General features: G+C 38.5%; 1 protein-coding gene across 4 annotated transcripts in view; it reads right to left on the minus strand.

Moving 5' to 3' along the window:
* The window catches only part of si:ch211-67e16.4, a 48,189-nt gene that overhangs the window by 8,723 nt on the left and 11,946 nt on the right, over window positions 1-27,520 (minus strand). For 2 of the 4 annotated variants that reach the window (XM_047370869.1, XM_047370866.1), the window contains exons 1-6: window positions 26,641-26,826; window positions 20,497-20,963; window positions 20,173-20,421; window positions 19,795-20,018; window positions 18,332-18,478; window positions 17,682-17,769 (exon numbers count right to left, since the gene is read on the minus strand). In XM_047370869.1, the coding sequence (XP_047226825.1) occupies window positions 17,682-17,769; window positions 18,332-18,478; window positions 19,795-20,018; window positions 20,173-20,421; window positions 20,497-20,932 (1,144 nt within the window). In that variant the 5' untranslated portion in view covers window positions 20,933-20,963; window positions 26,641-26,826. Of the gene's footprint in view, window positions 1-17,681; window positions 17,770-18,331; window positions 18,479-19,794; window positions 20,019-20,172; window positions 20,422-20,496; window positions 20,964-26,640; window positions 26,827-27,520 lie in introns of those variants that run through there. The other 2 variants (XM_047370868.1, XM_047370867.1) reach the window with 2 other exon arrangements.

Genomic DNA, 27,520 nt, shown 5'->3' on the forward strand with positions numbered 1-27,520 from the left:
TAATAACAACGCCGAAGCAGTGAGGTCAAAAAGTGAAAAAATACAATAAAATGACTAGTTATGTTAGTTATTTCTACTTAAAAAATTAACACATTGGAATAACATGGACCATAAACGTCTCAATATATTGTGTTGAGGTATATTACTAGATCACCATAGCAAAAATACACCGATGTGTAGAAAGTTGTTGGGGCCATCCATTTGGTTGCACATTTTGACGCACGCAGCTCAACAGACGTCGCAGCTCTGACGTCACTGGAAGTATAAACCGGCTGAGATGCATAGTCTCGGGGCCATTTCCGCCTGTCGCAGGACAGCGTATAGGAGGCGCATTTCTGGAGAGACAAGAGCTCGCAGGCGAACTTTTGCTCCACAAGGCCATTCCCGGAAGAGCTTGAAAGCTGGAAATCTGTCTGATACAAGATCAGAGGATTTATTTGCCGATCGAAGACCGTGCCACTAGCGCAGGTAAAAAACCTACAGAGGTTCTATGTCCAAGGAGATGAGTTTCCTCCTTGTGTATGCAGTCGACTAAAGGTTCTTCATCCTTTCCCCTCCTGGACGGAAGAGAAGTTACCGTTTTTTTCTTAATTCGATCACGGACGCGTGATCCCCCCCACCCCCCCTCTTTTTCTTCAGACCTGATCCCATCCGCAACTTGTGGAGAAGAAATCAACTTCAAAGTAATTTCGTTCTTTTCATAGTAAACCGGATAGGTGCATTTAGAGGTCTGGGCAGGATGAGGCAGTTAAGGTGATGTAGGATCACCAGTAGTTAATCTCAGGTATTAACTTGTTGCATGCAATACTGATTGAGTTATGTTATGCTGAGCTGTGTTTTGATTTGCAGCGGAATCGTGGTTAATGTTTGTCCGGCTGATGCCAAATCAGCCAGGAGTTAGAAGTTGGACTTTTAAAAGTTTTTCATTCAAGGCAGCTGCGGTCTGGGCCTCGCCCAACCACTCTTTGTTCCAGTTTTATTGCTGGAAATTTTCCACTGGGTTCCCGCCTCAAGAGTTTATGACCCTTTTGTCAAGATTTGGGATGTTCAGCTGATAGTGGCTAAAGGGGCGTGGCCCCACCGTTTTATCAGCTGATTGCTGCGATCGAGACATCAACACGACAGGAGGACTTCTTCCCATTTAACCCAAATTACACAATTTGTCCATAAACTGCTGGTTTGATCTTCATAGACACTAAATGTATATATATATATTTCTTTTATTATTATCGTTAGGTAGTCATTGTTATTCCCTTTGTGTAGAACGGTGCTTGTTAGTTAGGTGATGGTTTTTGGACCAGAATAATGGTATATCAGGATTATTTGGCTTCAATAAATCTTCATATATATAATTAAGAGAAGCGTTTGTGTTTATTTCGTGCAAAAGAGATTTATCTGTCAAAACAAGGTCGAAGTTCCCCCACCTTCGGTGAAGCGGTTGAATAAACAGTGACAGTTTGTGGTTTTGGTTAATAATTTGTAATTATTAAAGAGCTTTGAGCCCATAATCACAACACCAGAGGATATCTCTGATTTTTATTCGTAAGTGATGATCTTTGGTTAAGAAATTAATATTTTTCAAATTATTATTTTAAATTATGATTCTTGATGAATATTAATTAATCAATAATCATATATTCCTTACAAAGTTTTGTAGCATAACATAGCTTAGCTACATGAATTTGGCTGATGTGTTGCGTTTTGTGGATGCTTCTTGTGCTGGAGGAAGGACACACAGCGTTTGGAAAATTTTTCCTGACATGCAAGCCGTTTCTTGATGTGTTTCAGACATCGTTCCGCAACAAGGCACATTTCCTGTGATTGGATAGTACGTTATCAGAAAGTTTTTCAGGTTTTGTATTATTTTTCACGGTGCTCCTGCACTCACAACATGTAATGTATGTATCATAACATGTCTGTGTTTCTGATAATGAACTTGTGTCAGTACTTGTACTGTTAGATCTCAGAGCTGCATTTGATACAGTCGATTACAATATACTGGAAAATTAAGCTGGTAACCAGGTAAACTAGAATAATATGTCATTGTCAATTTTTTTTCTTCTTACCATTACTCCTTTACTGAGTCAAAGGAATGAAAGGCCTTTTGAGTAAATTTCGTATTACTAATTTCGAAATTAACATACACAATCTATTCTAATTTTAGAGTTATTTTAAATTTAATTACTGGGAAGCCTAAACTGAATGTCAGCAGTGAGTTTACTAATATAAAAATCAATCAGCTGTCTGAGAATGCTGGAAATAACATTGTAGAAGCTTAGTGGAAAGTCAGAGGTAAGTCAGATGTTCACATATCTCTGTGGATTGGGGGTAGATTACTGTTTTTGTTTTGAGACTCTCTAACCAAGTTTCTCAGTCACACTTGCTAACATTTATGCCCCTAATGTTGATGTTTGTTTCATTAAATCCTTTTTAACTGCTTTACCAAACATGGACTCCCACCACTAATAATTGGAGGTGATTATAATCTCGTCTTGGATCGCAGTCTTCCCAAAAATCAGCGATTATGTCTAAATCTGCAAAACGTATTCATGCATTTATCAATATATACAAGTTTATAGATCCATTTTGAGTTTTATCTCCCAATGTTAGGCAGTTTTCTTATTTTTCCCCTGTCCAACATTTGTACTCTAGAATATATTTTTTCTTAGTAGATTACAAATGTTTAACACGGATTCAGAGTTGTGACTATAAGGCCATAGTACTATCCGATCATAGTCCAGTATTATTTCAGTTAGTAATTGGATATAGATCAACTGCACGGAAAAGGCGATTCAATAACAGTTTGCTGTCAGACAATAAGTTGAGGAAATACACACCGAGATCCATATTATGGGACACATTAAAAGCATATTTGAGGGGTCAGATTATCTCATTAAATTGTCATAGGAATAAGCAACAACGGGAAACGGAATCAAAAATCACAGCAAAACTTTTAGAAATAGATAGAAAATATGCAACTTTGCCTTTGTCAGAACTTTATAAAAGAAAGGTCTCACTCCAAGCTGAATTCAATCTACTACAGGTCCTTCTCAAAAAATTAGCATATTGTGATAAAGTTCATTATTTTCCATAATGTCATGATGAAAATTTAACATTCATATATTTTAGATTCATTGTACACTAACTGAAATATTTTAGGTCTTTTATTGTCTTAATACGGATGATTGTGGCATACAGCTCATGAAAACCCAAAATTCCTATCTCACAAAATTAGCATATTTCATCCGACCAATAAAAGAAAAGTGTTTTTAATACAAAAAACGTCAACCTTCAAATAATCATGTACAGTTATGCACTCAATACTTGGTCGGGAATCCTTTGGCAGAAATGACTGCTTCAATGCGGCGTGGCATGGAGGCAATCAGCCTGTGGCACTGCTGAGGTCTTATGGAGGACCAGGATGCTTCGATAGCGGCCTTTAGCTCATCCAGAGTGTTGGGTCTTGAGTCTCTCAACGTTCTCTTCACAATATCCCACAGATTCTCTATGGGGTTCATGTCAGGAGAGTTGGCAGGCCAATTGAGCACAGTGATACCATGGTCAGTAAATCATTTACCTGTGGTTTTGGCACTGTGAGCAGGTGCCAGGTCGTGCTGAAAAATGAAATCTTCATCTCCATAAAGCTTTTCAGCAGATGGAAGCATGAAGTGCTCCAAAATCTCCTGATAGCTAGCTGCATTGACCCTGCCCTTGATAAAACACAGTGGACCAACACCAGCAGCTGACACGGCACCCCAGACCATCACTGACTGTGGGTACTTGACACTGGACTTCTGGCATTTTGGCATTTCCATCTCCCCAGTCTTCCTCCAGACTCTGGCACCTTGAAATTTGCTTTCATCCGCAAAAAGTACTTTGGACCACTGAGCAACAGTCCAGTGCTGCTTCTCTGTAGCCCAGGTCAGGCACTTCTGCCGCTGTTTCTGGTTCAAACGTGGCTTGACCTGGGGAATGCGGCACCTGTAGCCCATTTCCTGCACACGCCTGTGCACGGTGGCTCTGGATGTTTCTACTCCAGACTCAGTCCACTGCTTCCGCATGTCCCCCAAGGTCTGGAATCGGCCCTTCTCCACAATCTTCCTCAGGGTCCGGTCACCTCTTCTCGTTGTGCAGCGTTTTCTGCCACACTTTTTCCTTCCCACAGACTTCCCACTGAGGTGCCTTGATACAGCACTCTGGGAACAGCCTATTCGTTCAGAAATTTCTTTCTGTGTCTTACCCAGTCTTACCCATGATTGGGGTTTTGAGTGATGAACCAAGCTGGGAGTTTTAAAGGCCTCAGGAATCTTTTGCAGGTGTTTAGAGTTAACTCGTTGATTCACATGATTAGGTTCATAGCTCGTTTAGAGACCCTTTTAATGATATGCTAATTTTGTGAGATAGGAATTTTGGGTTTTCATGAGCTGTATGCCAAAATCATCCATATTAAGACAATAAAAGACCTGAAATATTTCAGTTAGTGTGCAATGAATCTAAAATATATGAATGTTAAATTTTCATCATTACATTATGGAAAATAATGAACTTTATCACAATATGCTAATTTTTTGAGAAGGACCTGTATTATGAGCACGGAGAAGGGACAGACAGACTGTTAGCACGACAAATTAAAAACGCTGCAGCGTCACAATTGATTACAGAAATAAGAATTTGGGCAGGACTGGCAACTACAGACCCAAAGGAAATTAATAATATATTTCAAGACTATTATACAAAACTTTACTCTTTGGAGTCTAAAAATGATCCAATTATAATTGACAACTTTTTTGGTAATCTCCAAATACCGTCTACAAGTCTTGCGCATAAGACATTGTTGGAGCAACAATTAACACTAGATGAAGTAAAACAGGCTATTATATGCAATGTTCAAAAAGCCCTGGCCCAGACGGGTACAGGGACAAATTTTATGAAGCCTTTGGAGATCAAATTTCACCTGTCCTTTTAGATGTGTATAATGAGGAACTAAGTAAAGGATGTCTACCATTAACAATGTATAAGGCTACTATCTCTTTAATCCATAAGCCTGGTAAGGACCCTCTAGAGCCAGGCTCAAACATACCAATACGTCTGTTGAATGTAGATAATAAAATATTAGCAAAGATTTTGGCAATAAGATTAGAGTTGGTTCTTCCAACGGTTGTGTCCCAGGACCAAATGGGATTTGTGAAAGGCAGGCAATAATTGTTTTTTTTTTATATTAGAAGGCTATTTCATATTATTTGCACTGGTGATATGAATGACCAGTCTGAAATGTTTCTTTCACTAGCTGAAAAGGCCTTCGACAGGGTCAAGTGGGATTTTCTCTTCTCTGTCCTATCGAAGTTTGGACTTGGCCCTAACTACATATCTCTTGTTAAGCTATTTTACGCTATGCCTCAAGCTTCAGTTCAGACAAACCAAATAAACTCTGGCCCTTTTTTTCTCCACCGCTCTACAAGACAAGGGTGTCCTTTGTCCCCATTGTTATTTGAGCTTACTATATAACCCTTGGCTATCTTATTATGCTCTCTAAATGATTATAAAAGAATAAAAAGAGGGGGTGTGGAACACAAAGTATCTCTCTACACAGACAATTTGCTGTTATATATCTCAGAATCAGAATCAGCTTTATTGCCAAGTTTGTACATACCAACAAGGAATTTGCCTCCGGTACACTTTGCTCTTTTGTTCTGTTTTTGCATTACAGAATATACAAATTTACAATGTACAATATACAATGTACAATGCAATATTCTGCATTACAGAATATACAAATTTACAATTTACAATGTACAATATACACATATCTAATAAAAAAGGTGCATTTGCAACATCTGTATGCTGTTGTTCTGTACTCTATTGAATGTTCATCAGAGAAACAGCCTGGGTTAAGAAACTGTCTCTGTGGCGGCTGGTTTTAGTAAACAGTGCTCTGTAGCGGCGGCCTGAAGGTAAAACTCTAAACAGTTTATGTGCAGGGTGTGTGGGGTCGGCAGAGATTTTGGCAGCTCTTTTCTTGACCCTGGACCTGTATAAGTCCTGGATGGAGGGAAGGTCAGCCCCGATGATTCTCTCTGCAGTCCTGATTATTCGTTGCAGTCTGGACCTGTCCTGTTTTGTGGATGAGCCAAACCACACTGAGATGGATGAAGACAGGACAGACTGAATGATGGCAGTGTAGAAGATGACCAGCAGCTCCTGTGGAAGGTTGAACTTCTTGAGTTGCCTCAGGAAGTACAGTCTCTGCTGGGCCTTCTTTTAAACAGTGTCTATGTGTGAAGACCATCTCAGGTCCTCAGAGATGGTGGTTCCTAAGAACCTGAAGTGGTCCATGGCCGATACAGTGAGGATGGTGAGGGGGGTGTATGGGGGTGGTGTTCTCCGAAAGTCCACCACCATTTCCACAGTCTTGAGTGGGTTCAGTTCAAGGTAGTTCTGACCGCACCAGTGTACCAGCCGATCCACCTGCTGTCTGTATGCAGACTCATCACCGTCCTGGATCAGTCCAATGACAGTGGTGTCGTCTGCAAACTTAAGGAGTTTCACGGACGTGTCCGATGAGGTGCAGTCATTTGTGTACAGAGAGAAGAGGAGTGGGGATAGAACACACCCCTGGGGGGCACCAGTACTTATTGATCTGGATCAGGAGAAGATGCTCCCCAGTCTCACCTGCTGCTGTCGGTCTGTCAGGAAGCTGTTGATCCACTGACAGGTGGAGGCTGGGACGTTGAGCTGTGTGAGCTTCTGGTGGAGGATGTCTGGTATGATAGTGTTGAAGGCCGAGCTGAAGTCTACAAACAGGATCCTGGCGTACGTCCTGGGTGGTCGAGGTGTTGCAGGATGAAGTGTAGACCTAAGTTAACAGCATCATCTGCCGACCTGTTTGCTCGGTAAGCAAATTGCAGGGGGTCCAGCAGGGGGCCTGTGGTGCTTCAACACCAGCCGCTCAAAGGACTTCATGATCACAGACGTCAGGGCTACAGGCCTGTAGTCATTTAATCCTACGATGGTGGGTTTCTTGGGAATCGGGATGATGGTGGATCGTTTGAGGCAGGAGGGGACCTCACATTTCTCCAGTGACTTGTTGAAGATCCTTATGAAGATCAGAGCGAGTTGATGTGCGCAGGCTTTCAGGCATGATGGGGAGACGTTATCAGGTCCTCCAGCTTTCTTTGTTTTCATGCGCTGAAAGAGCCTGTTTACCTCTTCCTCGGAGATCTTTAGTGCAGGCAGAGTATCTGATGGTGGGGGGTTGGTTGCTTTATGGGAGGAATTTGTTCCTGAATGGGATGTAGAGGGGATGATTTGAGGTGTGAATGGCTTCTTGTCATGTCTGCAGTAGAAGCCATTCAGACGGTTGGCCAGGAGACGACTCTGTTCAGGATGGGTGGAGGGGCTCATGTAGGCAGTCAGGTTTCTCAGACCAGTCCATACAGCTGAAGTGTCACCAGTAGAAAGGCTGTTCTTAAGCTTCTCACTGTAGCTTCTCTTAGCTGCTTTGATCTCTTTTGTTAGTTTGTTCCTGGCCTGCCTGTACCGCGCCCGATCTCCACTGCTGTGAGCTTCTTCCTTTTCCCTGCGCAGATTCCTGAGGTGTGGAGTAAACCATGGCTTATTGTTCCCAAAGGTGCAGAAGGTCTTGGTCTGCACACATATGTCCTCACAGAAACTGATGTATGATGTCACCACATCAGTTAGTTGGTTTAAGTCAGTGGCTGAGGTTTCAAAAACAGTCCAGTTTGTGCATTCAAAGCAGGCCTGTAGCATCTGCTTTGATTCCTCAGTCCACTTCTTAACAGTGTGAACCTTGGGTTTGGAAGCTCTTAGTCTCTGTCTGTAGGTTGGGATGAGGTGGATTAGATAATGATCCGAAAAACCCAGAGCAGCCCTGGTAACAGCATGATATGAGTCCTTTAAAGAACAATGGTCCAGTGGTTTTTTGTCTCTGGTGGGACACTTAATATGCTGTCTGTATTTGGGGAGTTCATTTGAGAGGTTGCGCTGTTAAAATCTCCCAGTATTATGATGAAAGAGTCCGTGTATTTTTTCTCCAGGTCTGTAAGCAGCTCAGCAAGATGTTTTTCCGCGGCAGAAGTGCAGCCATGCGGTGGAAAATATGAGCCGATTCTTATAAACGAGGAAAACTCTCTCGGTGTATAAAACGGCTTACAGATCGTGCAATGTCATTGTCAAAGATTATGACTGTATTGACTGAATTTGGTAAAGTCTCAGGCATTAAAGTTAACCTAACAAAAAGCATAACGTTTCCAATTAATGTCATATCAAAGCAAAACAAAAACATTTTGATTCCTTTTCCTTTTACCATTTCAAATAGTTTATCTTGGCATAAATGTGACCCAAAATTATCTGGCCTCTTCAAGCATAATTTCACTACTTTGTTCCAACAAACTGAAAAGAATTTGGCAAAATGGTCTAATTTACCCATCTCACTTGCTGGACGAATAAATATAATCAGGATGACCATTTTAACAAAATTTTTATTTTTGTTTCAATGCATCCCTACCTTAATAACAAACATTTTTCAAGAAACTGGATTCCCTTATCTCCCAATTTATTTGGAATAAAAAGACACCCAGGATTTAAAAAAAAAAAACTTTACTAGAAAGACCTAAAATTATGGGGGGGGGAATGGGACTACCCTATTTTCGGTTGTATTACTGGTCCTGTAATATACGTTGTATGTCATTTTGGAGTGGAGCACATAGACCTGATTGGGAACGGATGGAAAGTAAAACTTTCCTTCCTAATACACCGAAGTCTTTGGTTTACTCAAACTCAGAACTAGGAAAATACAAATGAAAAAATCCTGTAGTATCTAATTCACATTTTCATTGGAATCACTGTTCAAATTCATTGCCATTAACCCATAATCAAGCATATGCAATGTTTTCAGGATTATCATTTCAAAGGTGGAATCTTAAAGGGGTACACACAATTAAAGATTTGCTTATTGATAATACTTTTCCTACATTTCAACAGCTCCAACAATTTTTTAACATAGAGAACAAAGATTTATTTAAATATTTGCAAACACACAACTTTATCCGAGAAACTTTTCCATCTTTTCCCAATGAACCACAAAGAACTGATTGGGATGATCTGTTCCTAACAAACTGAAGAGAGGTGCTATTTCAAGGATTTACAGTAAACTTTCACAATTAGACTGTTCAGCCACATTGGATGACCTGAAAGATGCTTGGTGCAGTGAACTAGGAATTTTCATGACTGAGGAATACTAGACCAAAGCGCAGGAGCGGGTTCATTCCTCTTCTATCTGCTGTAGACATGGACTCATAAAATTTAAAGTTCTGCGCAGGCTACACTTGTCTAAATTAAAGATGTCCAAGATAGTTTCTTGGGTAAGCTCAAAATGTGATTGTTGTGGTCAGGCCTTTGCTTCATTGACACATGTTTTGGTCGTGTGCCAAAATTGCCACATATTTGACTAAAATATTTGAAACTATAATATTTGGTCTGAAGTTTTTGAAAAGCGCCTCGCTCTAGACCCAATAATGGCATTGTTTGGTGTATCTACAATTACCGGTTTAATAAATAAATAAGTTAATGTTTTGAGCTTTGTGAAGTTGTTGGCAAGACGCCTCATACATATGTATTAAATTGGAAAAACAAAGCTCCTCCTACTCATTCAGCTCTATTAAGAGATGTTATTCACCACTTACAACTAGAGAAAAAATATGTATATATATATCCAATATGCTTCCAATAGGTAAAATATCAGGCAGCATGGGATAAATTTTTACCATTATGCTGATGATCCTTTTACCTATCTATAAATCCTGATGACCCCAACCAGTTAGATACTACAAGCATGTCTTGAAGATGTAAAAACTTGGATGACTTTAAATTTTCTGCTCCCTTCTCTTTTCTCTTCCTAGAAGCTCCACCTGACTCTGTGTCTACCTGTGACACCTTCCTGAAGTGGGCCATCGTCCAAGCTTCTGCTGCCAACAACTTAATGTTCAAATTCTACTGATGATACACTTGGCCCTGTCTTTCAGTGTTTAACCCTATTTTTCTCCAAGAACATAGCTGACTGAGCCTAACTGTATGTGCTCTCTCTCATACTCTAAACTTGAAAACTGGCTCTGAGTTCATCTGTTTTTTTCTTCGTAGATGAAGCCACTAAAGGAGCTACATCCATTAGCATTTTACATTATTTCCTTCCCATAGAAAGTTCTCCTGGATCAGGGCTTCCGTGTTCTTTTTCTGTCTCTGCTCTGTTCTCTCAAACCCCCAGTTGGTTGTGGCTGATGGCTGTTCACACTGAGCCTGGTTCTGGTTCTGCTGGAGGTTTCTTCCTGTTAAAAGGGAGTTTTTCCTCTCCACTGTCACTACATGCATGCACAGTATGAGGGATTGCTGCAAAGTCAACGCCAGTGACTGTCCATTGTCTCTACATGCTCATCCAGGAGGAGTGACTGCTACAAATCTCTGACTTGATGCAATCTGCTGGTTTTCCTTAGGAAGAAAAACTTTAACCAATTTGAAAAAAATAACTGAATCTGACTCCACTGTTCGATAGTTAGGATTAATTGGAACGTGTGTACCTGACTTGAAATCTGTATGATTCGATTGAATTGACTGTGTGAAGTGCCTTGAAAGTACCTTGTGTTGTGAAGTGGAGCTATATAAATAAAATTTAATTGAACTGAATTCTGGCACCCCACAGTAATTTGAACTGACATTAAGACACAGTTGCTTCCATGCAGACAGAAAAGACAGGACAAGCTTTTTTTGTTTTTTTGCATATTGGGACCCTAACAAACATCATCTTTTTTGTCCTATAATGTTTAGTCTGTCTTCACCAAGAAGACAGAATTTTAATAACTTCAGAAGGGATGTAGATATAATAAAACAAGAAATGAGTCATTAGCCTTAGCTCCACAACATTAAAAAGTTATAATGTTTTACATGGATCCACAATTACTTCTTTTATAGTTAAATTTTAAACATCAAACATTATTTGAAAATTTCTGTCACAAAGGACTTTTGTACTGCATGTTGAATACATTGGGAAAGAGAAAGGCCTTGTGCTTATACAAGTGCTACTTTGTGAAATGTTTCCACTGTAATTTCCTCCATCATATAAAGTAACACCCTAATGATACCATGTCTTTTTTTTTTTTTTTGTAACAGATGCCATGAAGACTTTTAAAAATGTCTGGGCCAGAATGTCTATAAAAGATTGATTCTAAAGAAGTACAACACCCAAAGTAATGCCTGCACATTTTTTGATGTTGTAAAATAAATAAAATCTTTAACCTCGTGTTGTCTCTTATTGCTGCCTTTGATGTGGGTTGTCAGTGAGTCAAAATGGGATGATTTCTAGATGTGTATAATAAATATAATATATTACAGTTTTTCAGTGTAGAGCAAATGCCTTTATCGCTATGTTTATTTTTGGCACATTGAGAGGTAGTTCTGCATGGTCCTTATCACTGTTAGAAGATATATCTGAAAGATAATCTGCCTTTATCCTGACATAAAGCTTAGTACATTATGAAGTAAGTGCATGCATGTGAAAAGCATTTTTTTAATGAACAAAACAGACATTCACATCAAGTCTTTTACATTGAATATGCACAGTACTTATAAACATTTAAAAGAGGTTCATAGGATTGCTTTCTTCTGCAGTAAATTGTTTTATCTTAATGAAAGAATGGGACTGACTGCAAAAAAACTACTTAGTGGTAGTAACCAATAAAAACAAAACAGCATGATTTGATTTATATAGATCTTCACATAGCTTTTAAAAATGCAGATTGTTAATATATAACTTGTGTTATAGGTGTGTAGGATGTATCTGGTGCAGGTCGGCTTGAATCTGTGAAGGGTGCAACAAAATATCATGGCATAAAAAGCTAAGTGTGCTGCCTGGTCTCAGTCAAAGGTCATAAGTCCTATGACCAAAAACAAAAAGCTAAAACTAATTTACTCTCGTGTTTTAGCTGAAACATAGAGTGGAAAGTAGTGACCTTTCAAACCTGAGAAAGCCGGAGCAGTTTACTAATGAGATGTGAGCCAAAATACCTGCTCCAGCTGCTGAAATCTCAGAAAATGGCAGTAATCACTCATCAGAGGTGACTACGTCAAAAGGTTGAACAAGAAAATATGAAATCATGGGTACCATCCTTTGTCTTATTTTTTTTATTTTTTAAGTGATATATTTTTATGTTTTCATTATTATTCGTTTCAAACTACTTTTGTGAGTTTCACATTATTTTCATACAAAAAACATATATTATTTTAGAAAATAATAGCAGGGCCCAATTTTGGCCCAATATGTACTTTTAGCCCTCACAATATCTCTGAAAAAATCAATACTGTTGATTATTAAAAGATCAACCTTATGAAACTAAACAAATAAATAAAAGTGCAATGCCAGGGAATAAACTACTGAAATTAGGAAAAAAAAAATAGAACAGTTCCGTAGAGAGACCTTTTTGTTTATTTTCTTATTTTATTCAAACAGATTCGATATAAAAATGGGTGCTATCAATGTCAATTAAAAAAAATAAAAAAAAACACTTCCTGTTGTCGTCCAATCATATGTTGCGTCTGAGTTACGCCCATAGTCACATACTTGTCTAATCATGTGCTGCACTTGATTTCGTTCGTCCAATCAGGATTGGTGGTTGACAAGCGCCCTGATTGAGATACTAACTGGTTGAAATCTATACGCACCGCAGATGTTTCTAAAGCGTAGGTGGCTGTGTTGATGCCTGATGAAAATATTGCCAACGTAACCAAACTGATTGCAAAAAGTTAATCAGACATCATATCTGACGAGTAAATTTCTGTTTTTACAGGCCACAACGACGTGGCAAAGAACTAATATCCACAGAAAAGCATTCTGTGCAAAGAAGTTTGCACAAAGAACTGCATCGTTCACAAGACCAGATTGACTTGAGACACATCTCTCTCATATACAAGCATACACTCCTGAGGCGACTGTTGCTCAGTAGGAACCATATGTCAATGTGCCCCTGGGCAAGGCACCTAACATCAAGTTGCCTACCAATCTGTGTATCGGTGTATGAATGTGTGAGCGTTAGTGAGTGCAACTGAGTGAATATGGCTCTAGTGTAAAGTGCTTCGAGTGGTCTGTATGACTGGAAAAGCGTTATATAAGTTCAGTCCATTTACCATTTACAAGAATCAAACTGCTGGCATGCACCTATAAGCAGTAATGGTAACTGAAAGTGGACATTCTCTTCGTATAGTGGCAAACGTACTTGTGAATAAAAATAAATAAATAAATAAATAAATAAATAAATATATATATATATATATATATAAATATATATATATATATATGTTTCACAATGGAGTGTCTTTCCTCTTGTTTACCATATGCTGTAAAGCGAAACAGACATTGTTGAGCAACAAGTCCTCCCAATATGTAAATTCCTGAATGCAAATATAAATCCATGTATTATTCATGACGTACCGCTTATATTTGCACACAAATGCAAATATGACAACCATTAATTCAGACACTGAGTTCTGCATGACCCCCTGCAGGGACAACCCAGACAGCTACACATCATGCAATGATTAGGACGTGGAAATACGGTTTAATGGCGCGTCTTTCAATCGCAACTGAGCTGTGTACATTCTTTACCATATCTGCAGTTCGTGAATTATGCTCACATTTCTGCCGAGAATAACAGTGGAACTATTTTTAGCAGATCCGACCAAGATCAACAAATGACAGTCGGGGTCCGCACGCAGATGTTTGTAAACATTAGGTGGCCATGTCGTTGCCTGTTCAAAACCCTGCTAACGTCACAAATGGTTTGGTAGATTTTTTTTATCATGCAAACAAAGCCTTGCTTTTGTAAGGGGAGCCCCGTAATTGCGCCTTCACACTATTAAAGATATCTTGCTGCAGACTCATCATAGAAATTAGAAGGCTGCACAATTTATACATATGGTTACTTACGTTACTGTCAGTTTCAATGTAAGTATGTGTGGTGTGGTACTCTGCTTTTGTTTAAAGCACGTGAATAAGGTATAACCATCACTGGCAAACCTATTAAATATGTCAAACGCTGACAGCAAGTATTTTTCTATTTCATAAAATATTATCTAGATTCGAACTGGTGCCAACATCAACATTAAAAACGCCGACTTCACCACTAGACTATCATGGTGCGTACTGAACAACCATCCCTGCCTGTTATCAGTTCGACATTAACTGACAGCTATTGAAGCCTTTGAGAACAGACTTAGATCAACTGGTGACAGTCAGTTTGAAACAGTTACGAGAACATTTTTGACGTAATTTGGATGGAAAAGGGTATATACGGGCTTGTTTTTTTCCCCCGGTGTCTCCTACGACGGAGTATTAAGGTCACTTGATGAAAACAATAAAGACGAACTTTGTTTGAAGTAAAAGGACGTGTACAAAATATCAATAGGTGAGAATGAAACTGGCACAAAACCTAAGGTAGCAATGTCTGCTGTAAATGAGTTGGGAACTTTGGTATTAAAGAAATTATTTTTACATCATCCTGTGGAAACACGTTTAATCAGCAAAGGAGCTATTTTGACATATCACTGACTGCGAACAGAGCAGTTTAAGCTTCTCATCCTTTCTGCAAACTATTCCCACTTTATTTTTCAAATTTTTACAATATGAGTTGAAGTTCTTTTGTTATTAAATTCTAAGTTTTCACTTTTCCTAGATTTTGTCATTCTGACACAAACACAAGCCTCTACAAAGGAAATTTTTTAGTTTTCTAAGAGGCCTCAAAACTCCGTCCTGTATGGTGAACTGTAACAAGTGACATAAACAGTGGTTTGAAAAAATTTTTATTTTTATTTCTATTGTTTCAGTCAGTATGTAATTTGAATACATCATATGAGGGAGATATGAGAAATAAAAAACCCAATTGTTCTTTTAAATCCTTGTATTTTATTTGTCATGGTTTAACACTTATATTGGCTTTCAGGGATTAAGTAGTACAGGTCCTTCTCAAAATATTAGCATATTGTGATAAAGTTCATTATTTTCCATAATCTCATGATGAAAATTCAACATTCATATATTTTAGATTCATTGCACACTAACTGAAATATTTCAGGTCTTTTATTGTCTTAATACAGATGATTTTGGCATACAGCTCATGAAAACCCAAAATTCCTATCTCACAAAATTAGCATATCATTAAAAGGGTCTCTAAACGAGCTATGAATCTAATCATCTGAATCAACGAGTTAACTCTAAACACCTGCAAAAGATTCCTGAGGCCTTTAAAACTCCCAGCCTGGTTCATCACTCAAAACCCCAATCATGGGTAAGACTGCCGACCTGACTGCTGTCCAGAAGGCCACTATTGACACCCTCAAGCAAGAGAGTAAGAAACAGAAAGAAATTTCTGAACGAATAGGCTGTTCCCAGAGTGCTGTATCAAGGCACCTCAGTGGGAAGTCTGTGGGAAGGAAAAAGTGTGGCAGAAAACGCTGCACAACGAGAAGAGGTGACCGGACCCTGAGGAAGATTGTGGAGAAGGGCCGATTCCAGACCTTGGGGGACCTGCGGAAGCAGTGGACTGAGTCTGGAGTAGAAACATCCAGAGCCACCGTGCACAGGCGTGTGCAGGAAATGGGCTACAGGTGCCGCATTCCCCAGACCTGGGCTACAGAGAAGCAGCACTGGACTGTTGCTCAGTGGTCCAAAGTACTTTTTTCGGATGAAAGCAAATTCTGCATGTCATTCGGAAATCAAGGTGCCAGAGTCTGGAGGAAGACTGGGGAGAAGGAAATGCCAAAATGCCAGAAGTCCAGTGTCAAGTACCCACAGTCAGTGATGGTCTGGGGTGCCGTGTCAGCTGCTGGTGTTGGTCCACTGTGTTTTATCAAGGGCAGGGTCAATGCAGCTAGCTATCAGGAGATTTTGGAGCACTTCATGCTTCCATCTGCTGAAAAGCTTTATGGAGATGAAGATTTCATTTTTCAGCACGACCTGGCACCTGCTCACAGTGCCAAAACCACTGGTAAATGGTTTATTGACCATGGTATCACTGTGCTCAATTGGCCTGCCAACTTTTCTGACCTGAACCCCATAGAGAATCTGTGGGATATTGTGAAGAGAACGTTGAGAGACTCAAGACCCAACACTCTGGATGAGCTAAAGGCTGCTATCGAAGCATCCTGGGCCTCCATAAGACCTCAGCAGTGCCACAGGCTGATTGCCTCCATGCCACGCTGCATTGAAGCAGTCATTTCTGCCAAAGGATTCCCGACCAAGTATTGAGTGCATAACTGTACATGATTATTTGAAGGTTGACGTTTTTTGTATTAAAAACACTTTTCTTTAATTGGTTGGATGAAATATGCTAATTTTGTGAGATAGGAATTTTGGGTTTTCATGAGCTGTATGCCAAAATCATCCGTATTAAGACAATAAAAGGCCTGAAATATTTCAGTTAGTGTGCAATGAATCTAAAATATATGAATGTTAAATTTTCATCATGACATTATGGAAAATAATGAACTTTATCACAATATGCTAATATTTTGAGAAGGACCTGTACTTTGGGATCTGTTTAATGGCATCTTGCGATCTATTTCGATCTTCCTTCGATGATTTTCAAGCTCTCAAACAACACATAAAACTAGTATGTTTAGTAAGTTCTGCCTAATTTACAAGCTCTCTGTCAGCGGTTTTGCAGATATTTCAAAAAAAGCAACATACAATATTAAAGCAATACAAAGTCTCTTTATGGATAACTTACGGAATCAGATAGTATTTTGCAAACATTTGTAGTTCTTTATGTCGAACTCACATTGTTTATTTCCTGGTTTGGTAAAGGGGTCCTAAAAAGCCACACCCACAAAAACATCTGCCTCTCCCAGCTGCCACCACAAGATAATCTTGCCACCAGTTAATCTATCACACCTCCATGTTTAAATGTGGTTTCTTCATAAAAACAAGGATTCCATAGTCTTTGCTCTGGCCTATCAGCGTGGGCATTTCTTTAAAACAACTCATGCACAAACTCAATTGGTTGACATTGGCTTGTTCTCTGGCTTACTACATAGTCCCTGTTCGTCCCCTAGTGATGGGTCTGATCTGAAAATGCATTGTAATATTATATTACATATCGTTTCAGTAAGGGCTCGCTCTGTGTGTGCGTGTGTGTGTCCATCCTCCCTCTCTCTGTGTGTCCGTCTTTGACAGTTTCTTTAGGCCTATTAGTGTAAAAAAAACACTAAGGTTCATTTTTGTTATTTTGCTGTTTACAGAAGTTCTGAGGAAAGTAATATGCACTACAAAGGCCTCATGCTGCCTCAAGTGCACACACAAAGTGTTAAGATTGTTTTTATGGTTATATATTTAAATGTTCTACATTGTTTGCTATATATTGTAAATGTTTTGTTTTGTTAATAAATGTCTCTTTTTGTTTAAATTGAGACTTGTGTAACATTTGTTATTGTGTCATTTATATCATGTAAATGGAGGTTGAAAAAGAAATATCGGACTCAAGAATCGGCTCAAACAAAATCGGCAGCACATATTGGGTATCGGCTAGACTGATGTCAAAATAATTGGTCGATCTCTAGTAACGGTCCTTCATCACTGACTGTAGCATCACAGACAGATACACATGCTTACACACAGATCTACTCACAGATGCATTGTCCAGCTGTGCTGAAACTGGAACCAGGGTTTATCTGGCTTGCTGAGGGTCTTGTTGGTTCTGTCACCAACCTTTGGGCCTGCAGGAGGAGAAAGAAGCATCAGAGGTGAATCAAACTCAAAGATCTCATGCCTCTTCAAACTGAAGGGTGAGGAAAATAATGTGTATCCTGTGAATTATTCCCATATACTGCATCTAAAGACATTGCTGGTAATACGGTGGGTATGAACGTAGTGATCTCTTATTGATGTGATTGTGTGATCTCTCAGATGAGGTATTATGTCTTCATTTTCAGGCAGAAATGTACTTCCAGGTTTATTAGAATCATTTTCCAAAAGTACTTTTCTACTGCATTTGATAGAGGTACGATAAGGGGGAAAACCATAAATTATACTTAGTCATTCTATTACATCCCATAAACTGGCTTAAAACATCGCTGCAAAAGTTAGTGATCAGGAGTTGGTGCCCTTTCTTCATGTGGGAGCCCAATAAACATGTCCCTGAATGACACAGTCTACAAAGTGCGTCAAAAGAAAAGCAGAATGTCTGTGCCGAGCAGATGAATGTGTGATGTCTAACACTCAGGGTTTAAGGTTTTTTTTTCTTCCACAATGGTAAATATTTTATGAACTAATGCTCACCTCTGACTCTGGGGCTTGACCCTGCTCCGCCTGGCAGTCCAGCAGTAGGGTGGCCATAACTTCCTGCTGCTCTGCTGGCTCCTCCTTAATACATATCACCTCCTCCTCTTCATCTTCCTCCTGCAATGGCGGGACCTCCTGCTTCACCTGCAGACAGGACACCTTCAGGACCATCATTAAAAAAAACTGTCTCAAAACTATTTTAATGTCTCCATATTTCTGTCCATGTCAGCCTCACAGTTCTGTTGTTTTTTAAAGAAAAGTGTAAGAAAACTGTAAATAAAGTGAAATTAGTAGTATAGTAAAAAAGTAAAATGGAAACAAATCAGAAAGTAAACAAAACAAAAGCAGTGGGTGAAGGAGTTTCCTGCTGAACATTTCACATTCACTGAGATGAAACAAACTACATCTGAATCAAATAATTTTGGAGCAACTTTTTTCTACATGTGACTAAATATTGATGTCAAAATGTTTATGTTATCCATAACAACTGTTGAACACTGAGCAACAAATACAGTTCAAACCAGATATTACTGCACACTGTATAAACAGACAACCTTTTAGTCTCATTGTCTCAGATTAAATCAGACTAAATAGTTCCTGTTTTACACCAGTTTGGATAAAAACCATAATTTCTATTTGCTACATGTGAGAGAATTTTTTTTAACTTTCTTAAACCCCTGTTAACCCATCTCCTACCTGAACAGCATGATTGTTTGACATTCCCATGCCTTTTTACTTGCAAATAATTGTTTGAACAGATGAAAGTGGAATCGTCAGACATCTGGAGATGGGACCCAAGGACGGACCAGGCTTGTGGAGGTCCACAATTCTCCTCCTAATGTCTTCACTGTTTTCTATGGATTTTTTAATGACGACACAGCAGTGTGTTTGTGGTGTTGCCATAACATATTTCCACAGGTATGCCTCAACTTAATACATATGTTGTTATTTAACCTATCAGAAGCTTACAAAGACATGACATCATCTGGACTTTCCCAAGCTATTTAAAATACGTAGAAAACTTAGTGTATGTAAACTTCTGACTTCAAAGAAAGTAATAAAAAAATCTCTAATTTTTTTTTGGTATTTAGTAAATAGAAAACGGTAGCCCGTGATGTAAATAAGGAAAAGTTTAGTTAAAGTTAGGCATTTACGAAAAGGTCAGGTGGGGCAAGGCGGTGATGCAGGGATAAAGCAAGAGACCCATGTGTCGAGGCTACAGTCCTCGACGCAGACAACACTGGTTCGAGTTCCGGCCTGGTGACCTTTGCAGCATGTCTTCCTCTTTCTCCCCACTCTATTTCCTGTTGGTCAACTTACAAAATAAAGGCCACTAGTGCCACAAAGGTCACATGTCTTTTTAAACAATATAGGTAATTGTCTCGTTTTGATCGTAGGCAAATGTTCTCCTACCCAGTTTTAAGTAAAACATGAGTTAATTACTAGATGTGTGCCGTCACCTCTGGAGCAGAAAAGAACAGCATGGAGCGGTCAGCCTGAGTCAAGCCCTCTGGGGACAATGGGACAGGCGGTGACTGTTGCCCTGACAAGAACGTCAGGGTCCTAACAGAAGGAGGAGCCTCGGCAGATCTTTCTGCTTGAGGCTGCATGGTGATGGTCCATTCCACACCCTGATCTGCATTCTTCCTCTGAGCCACATCACGCTTTGAATGACTAAATAAAACTGAACAAAAGACAAGAGGTTTTAGTCCACATCCTTAAAGGGTTAATGTATCTACATGGCTTTCTATCTCTTTGGACCATTACACAAACTTCATCTCACATAATGAGTTACAGAAGTGTGAACTACAGGTAGAATTTCTATACCTCTGCCTTACCGGAGCTGTGGTTTAGAACCCTGGGTGAATGTGCTGAGCAGGACACAGTAATACTTCTTTCAGGAGAAAGGTGTGCAGCAGCCCAGGTATATACATGTTCCGTACCTGCGCGGCTGTCCAGAGTTTCTGCAGGCATGTTCACAGTAAGAGTGGGTGGAAGCAGTAGGTCTGATGAGTCTGAGCTTGCTCCATCTGAAGGACAGCTAACTCTGGCTGCTTGTCTGCTTGTGCTAACTGAGGAGGTGCATTCTGGGAACATAGACAGAAGTGAGAAGTGAGGCTTTGAAGAAGCAGAGGCAAAAATCACATCTCACAGATTCACACCTTGGTTGCTCCTTAATAGTACTTCCTCTGTAGCTTTCTGAGCTGAACGTGACAAAGGCACCTCTGTAGCTGAGCTGCTTGCCTCATCCCTCTGCAACTGGGTAAAGGCAGGAGGCTGGACACGAACTAGCGCAGAGGCCGATACTCTCTGCTGCAGCTCCTCCTCCACGCCCTGCCTGTAGTACTTGAGCTTCAGCTCAGTGTACCGCAGCTTGGCTCGAATGTTGTCATTCTCCTTCTCTTTTAAGGCCTTCTCCCTTTGCAGTGCCATGACATCCCTCTTCATCACCACCACTTGAGCTTTCAGCTCCTCAAACTTCACTCCAACCACTTTGAGCATCTCGGCCAACACCGTCTCCACTGCCATATTCACAGCTCGCTCCACGACTGTGCCCATCTGACCCCGAATCAGTGACACAGCAATGCTCACATCCATTTCAAAAGGCCTCGGATCTTCAAATATGAACCTAGAACAGCAGTTTGGAAGAAAACAAAATTATCTTTAGATCATTAAAAAGTCAGTCATTTTCTACCGCTTATTCCATAGTGGGTTGCAGGGGAGCTGGTGCCTATCTCCAGCAGTCTATGGGCGAGAGGCAGGGTACACCCTGGACAGGTCACCAGTCCATCACAGGGCAACACACAAACAACCACGCACACACTCATTCATACACCTAAGGGCAATTTAGAGTGACCAATTAACCTAACAGGCATGTTTTTGGACTGTGGGAGGAAGCCAGAGTACCCGGTGAGAACCCACGCATGCACGGGAAGAACATGCAAACTCCATGAATCGAACCAAGGACCTTCTTGCTGCAAGGCAACAGTGCTACCAACTGTGCCACCGTGCAGCCCTCATTGAGAAGTATAAAACATAAATACATGGAAAGCAAAATACTTATTAAGCTGTGTGACCATGATGTTTTAATGACTTGGTTAATCTTTGTGGCTGTTGTCTTATAGAGCAAATAAACAGAGACTTGAAGACTTTTGCAATCTGAACTTTAAACAAACTGATTTTCCGCTGATTAAAACAGCTCATTGTCTGCTCAGAAACACAAAACCTTCTGAATGCTGCACAGTGGTGAATGTTCTTAAATTTTTTCACTGACAACAGAAATGTTTGTTTAATTTCGATTTAAGTATTTAACAATGCAAATGCTTCAGTTTCAATTTATTTATATAGCACCAATTAACAACACGTCATCTCAAGGCACTTTACAAAATAACTTCAATTCAGTTGAATCAAACAGACAGATTTCAAGTTACAACTGATCCTACTTATCAAACCATGCAGTCAAGTTCAGTTTATTCTTCAGGTTGGTTAGAAAAGTCCTATCTAAGGAATCCCAGCAGATTGCATCGAGTCAGTGACTTGCAGCATTCACTCCTCCTGGATGAGCATGTAGCTACAGTGAAAAGGAAAACTGCCCTTTAACAGGAAGAAACTTCCAGCAGAACCGGAACCAGGCTCAGTGATAGCAGCCATCTGCTAGAGAAGAAATGTCCTCTTTCACAAAATTCTATTTTAGGTTCAAGGCTTATTTAATTGGAATTACTATCACTGCCTTAAAAAAACTAAACTATAATTTTCTAATTTAGAAATGATTCCATTCCATTATTATTCTATTCCATTATCTCAGCATCTGAAGAGCTACTGCTGCCAATACTGCTTCCTATAGATGGTCAGATCCGCTCGGAGCCCTGCGTCTGCCGATAACGTCACAATACGACAATGCCGTTCGGACAAACTACATTGTACACCGTTTTATAAGGACAAGCCACATGCGTCTATTCATAAGAATCAAATCTGCTCCGGGTCTCTATCATTACATATTTTTGCTTTTATTTCACATGTCTTTCGGCAACCTGAACCTCTTTATGCCATATCAATAAAGCCCTTTAGAATATGAAGATGAATCAATTTTATTTAGTTAGTTCGTTTACAGTGTGTCTGGCACTATAATTTGTTAGACCAAATATCAATTATACCTTAATACGCCAAAAAAACAAATATATTAGACCAAATATCAGTTCCAATATTTATATCTCTCTATTCATACAAATATTAATAAAAGGCAGCGACCTCCCAAAAATTTAACATCAAACCCCACACTTATTGATTCGGCACACTGATTCTGCGCTCAGGACTTTTAGAAGTGGTGGTTAAGCTGTGGTAAGTTCTGATAGGTAATGGGACATTTCTTTTAAAAGTTGTCTACGTTTCGTGCAAACGGCAATCCCTCCAAATGTACGTCAGTAGGTTGTCCGTCCATCTAAGGTTTAACTTGGTGTTAATCAAATTAATCTCTCCAAGGACTACAAAATTATAAATTCAGTTGTTTAATTTATCAATTAAATGCTACAAATACTGACCATTAAATAAATGAAATGTTAGAGGTTTCTTGTTAGATGCCATAGTGTTGAATCCAAACGAGCAAGAAAAGATTATCCCATTTCTGCACCAAGGCATCTGTTCCTGTTATGTGATTTGAACTCAACTCTAAAAGAAATGCAGCTAATAGCTGTTTGCTGATGCATTTACAGACCCAAAGAAAAGTATAGTTAAAGTTGTGATGCATTTATTGAACAGATGACAAATTCATTCATCTTCTATACCGCTTATTCCATAGTGGGTCGCGGGGGAGCTGGTGCCTATCTCCAGCAGTCTAGGCAGGACACACGCTGGAAAGATAGCCAATCCATCGCAGGGCAACACACACATACACAACCATGCACACATTCATTCACATGCACACATTCAGCTTTGCTGATTTTAATCACTAGCCAACTGACAATTATTATTAAATTACAAACATCTGAACAAATCCTGCTTACACACAGGTAAAAATTTAATTTTCACCTGTGTATATATACCTTATTTTTAACTTTTCCAATATTACTATTGCTGCTTATACCATATGGAGGACCGATCCTGCCATAATTAAAAATAGATACAGAAATAAATAAATGACTCAATAAAATAATTACTGGGCCAAAAGTAGCTAGAAATATAAATTAGTGTGCCATTAAATGCAACAAAATAAAAATAAGAAGAGATTTATTCAATCATTGATCAATTAATCATATATATATATGATTATATATATATATATATATATATGATTATATATATATATATATATATATGATTATATATATATATATATATGATATATATATATATATATGATTATATATATATATATGATATATATATATATATATATATATATATATATATAATATATATTATTTCTATTTTACAATATATATATTTTTATTTAAACCACTAATTTTCTAATCGTATTTTTTTTCCTGAACTCTATATTTTTCCTTTGTTTAATTTAATACAAGTGGATTTCTTGCTGTTTTATTTTTCCTACCCCTTTTATTTCTTTCAAATTTATTACCACTCAAATATAGTTAAAACATGTTTTTTTCCTTAAAAATATATTATTTTTCAAATTATTTTACTGCCCTTTTATTTCTTAAACACTGCTGTATTTTCCCCTCTAATAAACTCCTGTTGTATTTTTTTTACCCAACAGATTTCCCTGAACCCATTTAATAGTGTGATGAATACACTAAAAGATTAGGAGATATTGCCATATTAGTACTGCTTTAATTCTGGAATACCACATTAGATGTAGGTAATTTTCCCATGTTTATGAGGCTTTAATTTAGAAATGCCACATGAAATATAAATAAAACATTGTGACATTAATGGAAACTGAAGTATCACTGTAAATGTTTAAAGATGCTCATTTAATGTTGAAGTTCTTGTACTCTGTTTCCCCTAGATTGTGAAAAGTCCGTCATTGAGTGATGCTTTTATTTTGAAATCGCGTCCGAAAACGTGACTTCCTCTTACTACTTCGGCACTGAAGTATTCTCTCAGTTAGAGTCAACAGGATACAATAAACTATCCCGACTAACAGCGCTATCTACCACCAAATCCAAAATGCTTCTGACTTCTTTAGCAACATGACATAAGTTAGGTTAGCCGTTTATGCTAGCTCCTTTTCAGAATCTGCCAGAAGCTCAGCAGCTACTTCCTAGAGACTTGAGCTCAACCAATAGAAAAGAAGCTGAGGCAGTGACGCTAGTCCAAAGAGCGCCCCCTCTGTCTCAGTCCCACCCCGTTCGTAGCTACATTAGTAGTTGAAAGTAGTGTAAAAAAGAAAGATGGAATTAAATGTGCTCAGGGAAATCCATTGGGTAAAACAAATACAACAAGGGTATATTAGAGGGGAAAATATATCAATGTTTAAGAAATAAAAGGACAGTAAAATAATTAGAAAAATAATATATTTTTAAGGAAAAAAAACATGTTTTAACTATATTTGAGTGGTAATAAATTTGAAAGAAATAAAAGGGGTATGAAAAATAAAACAGCAAAATATCCACTTGTATTAAATAAAGGAAAAATATAGAGTTCCAAAAAAAAGTATTATTTGAAAATTAGTGGTTTAAATAAAATAGTGGATTAAAATAGAAATGTATATTCATATCTGATTAATTGATCAAGAATTTAATACATTTCTTCTTTTTATTATTTTGTTGCATTTAATGGCACACTAATTTATATTTCTAGCCACTTTTTGGTCCAGTAATTATTTTATTGAGTCATTTATTTATTTCAATATTTATTTTTAATTATGGCAGGATCGGTCCTCCATAATACCATGATTTAGTGTCCCTCTTACAGTTGTTCAAGAACATAGCTGCAAGACTGCCTACCAGAACATCAATATGTGCTCGCATCTCCCAGTTCTACAGAGTGATAAATAACTTGCATCCTACTTACACCAGTGACCAGATAGTTGCATCTCACTATATCACAATCCAAACTGAAAGGGGCCTGAAATTACTGAGTGTGGTCCATGCATCCTAGTTGTACAAATCCCACTTGAATGCTCCTTTGATTCAGATTATTTCTGTCTGCATTCTTTCACTGTCTTTGTAATTGTTGTACTTTATGTTAAAAGGCACATTGCAATGTGTGGTTTGAAAAGTGCTTTAAAAATAAATCTTTTACTTACAGATGAGTTTTTAACCCCTTTGAGAATACTTCTGTCAAAATCCTCAAACTGACTTCCATCCTTAATGTAGCTGAGGTATTTGCCATCATCGAGTGGTCAGAATCTGAATGACACCAGTTTTGATTTTCCAGAATTAAGCTGCGTTTGAAACAGTGTAACGATGGACCACCACAGACTTCACAGTCGTTATAATTCAGTCTCAAAGTGTTGTTTTAACAATAGCAGCATCGGTAAAATAATACACATACCCGAGACTAAAAAAATAAAATTATTTCTAATGCTGTTAATTTGCATCACAGCAACATTTTTTTGTGCTATAATCAAATATACAATGTCTACCTGATCAAGTATCTGCCTGAACGAAAACAAAAAGCAAAAAAATTGTAATATAATTGTGAACAAATTCAAGCAATGCAATTGCTTATAAAATGAAAACATTGGTTACAGCTGAGCCATGGGATCTACACTGAGGGACATTACACATGTAATAAATGTATTATTTGGCCTTTTTCTCTATTTATTTTTATGGGGGGTTTTGGACCAATGTAGGGACACTTAAGTACATTTGGATGACTGTTTACATCCACTGACAGTCTGGATCCCGGCGTCCTAAAGAGTGACTTTACAACAGTGCGCCTAAGAACTGGTGATGTGAGCCTCGCTTGTTTCTCCATCTTCAACATACAGAATGTACCTGAACGGCTTCTGCACAGCTTACTGACATGGAGAGGAGGTTATTCAGTTGTTTGAATTAGGTGAGAAACATTCTGTACCTCTGTTCCTTCCCAGAGCCTCACTGAAGCATCTTAGCATTTTGTAAAGAAACCCACCTTTACAGCAGCATACTGTTTGTGCTTATTTACCCGACATTCAGCTTTAACACATTTTTGGGCCCCACTGGCAGGTCATTTGACTTTATCAATAAATTAGATTTCTTTGAGGTCTCGGACTAAAAAAAAACAACAACAACAAAAAAAAAACAAAAAAACAGTGTGTTTATATCAGAGTAATATCTCAGCTATGAATAAATTAGGCTTCTTTTATACAGCTAAAATACGCTTCGTCCATTGTAAACGAAAATGACGACACCTTTACTTACCGTTAATATTGTCACCTAAAGATGTTCTGTTGCTTCTAATCGCCTCCTTATATTAACCTCCCGTTTCTCCGAAACTAAACATTGTAAGTTAATTATAGCTGGGTTTATTTTTGTAAGCAAAAACCGAATTAAATTAGCAACGCATCAGCATCACGACTGTTTTACAAATAATTCTTCTCTCTTATATTGGCAGCTGGCAAATCGTCTTTGGTTGCATCTACTGCCACCTTCTGGAAGGAATGCCTTCTCCAAAAGAGTCCTATGACCAGTATCATTTTCTAGTTTACTCCAACATTTTCTTAGTAAATGCATGTTTTTTCAGTATATCATAAAATCACAATAAGCTACATTCAGTAATCAAGAAGTTTATTAAATGTTTAATATACAACTTTATCTGCTCCCCCAGCCAGTGTGTCAACCATCAGAGAATAGCCTGGATCATTCCAGCCTGCTTGACCTTCATGTGACTAAGCTGCATTTTCTCCTCTGTACAGAAGAGGATGATCCCACCTGCATTCTGAAAGACAGTCAGTCGATGGATTTTTGTGTCTCTTAGTGTCACTTTTTTCTATTTCTAAATTTTGTAATGTGCAAATAAAAACTTGATGGTTCAGGTTGAAACTTAAGGTAAATCTTATCAACAACTCCCAATCAAAACAATAAAAAAAACATTATATCATAGTGACTGCACACTGATACAGTGATTAACCCTGTTCATTTCTACCTGAAGGTGTCAGGTTTTAATCTCTGTTGGATAATTTTAGATGCTTACTCTGACAATCCAACATGTATGTTGGGTTTGTTTGAATGTATGCATGCATGGCTGTGCGTCTTCATGTTGGCCCTCTGAAGAATTGATGAATAAGTGGGTGCAGAATGG

The sequence above is a fragment of the Girardinichthys multiradiatus genome, chromosome 7 (genome assembly GCF_021462225.1).
Source record: "Girardinichthys multiradiatus isolate DD_20200921_A chromosome 7, DD_fGirMul_XY1, whole genome shotgun sequence".
In the NCBI taxonomy this organism is placed as follows: Eukaryota; Metazoa; Chordata; class Actinopteri; order Cyprinodontiformes; family Goodeidae; genus Girardinichthys; species Girardinichthys multiradiatus.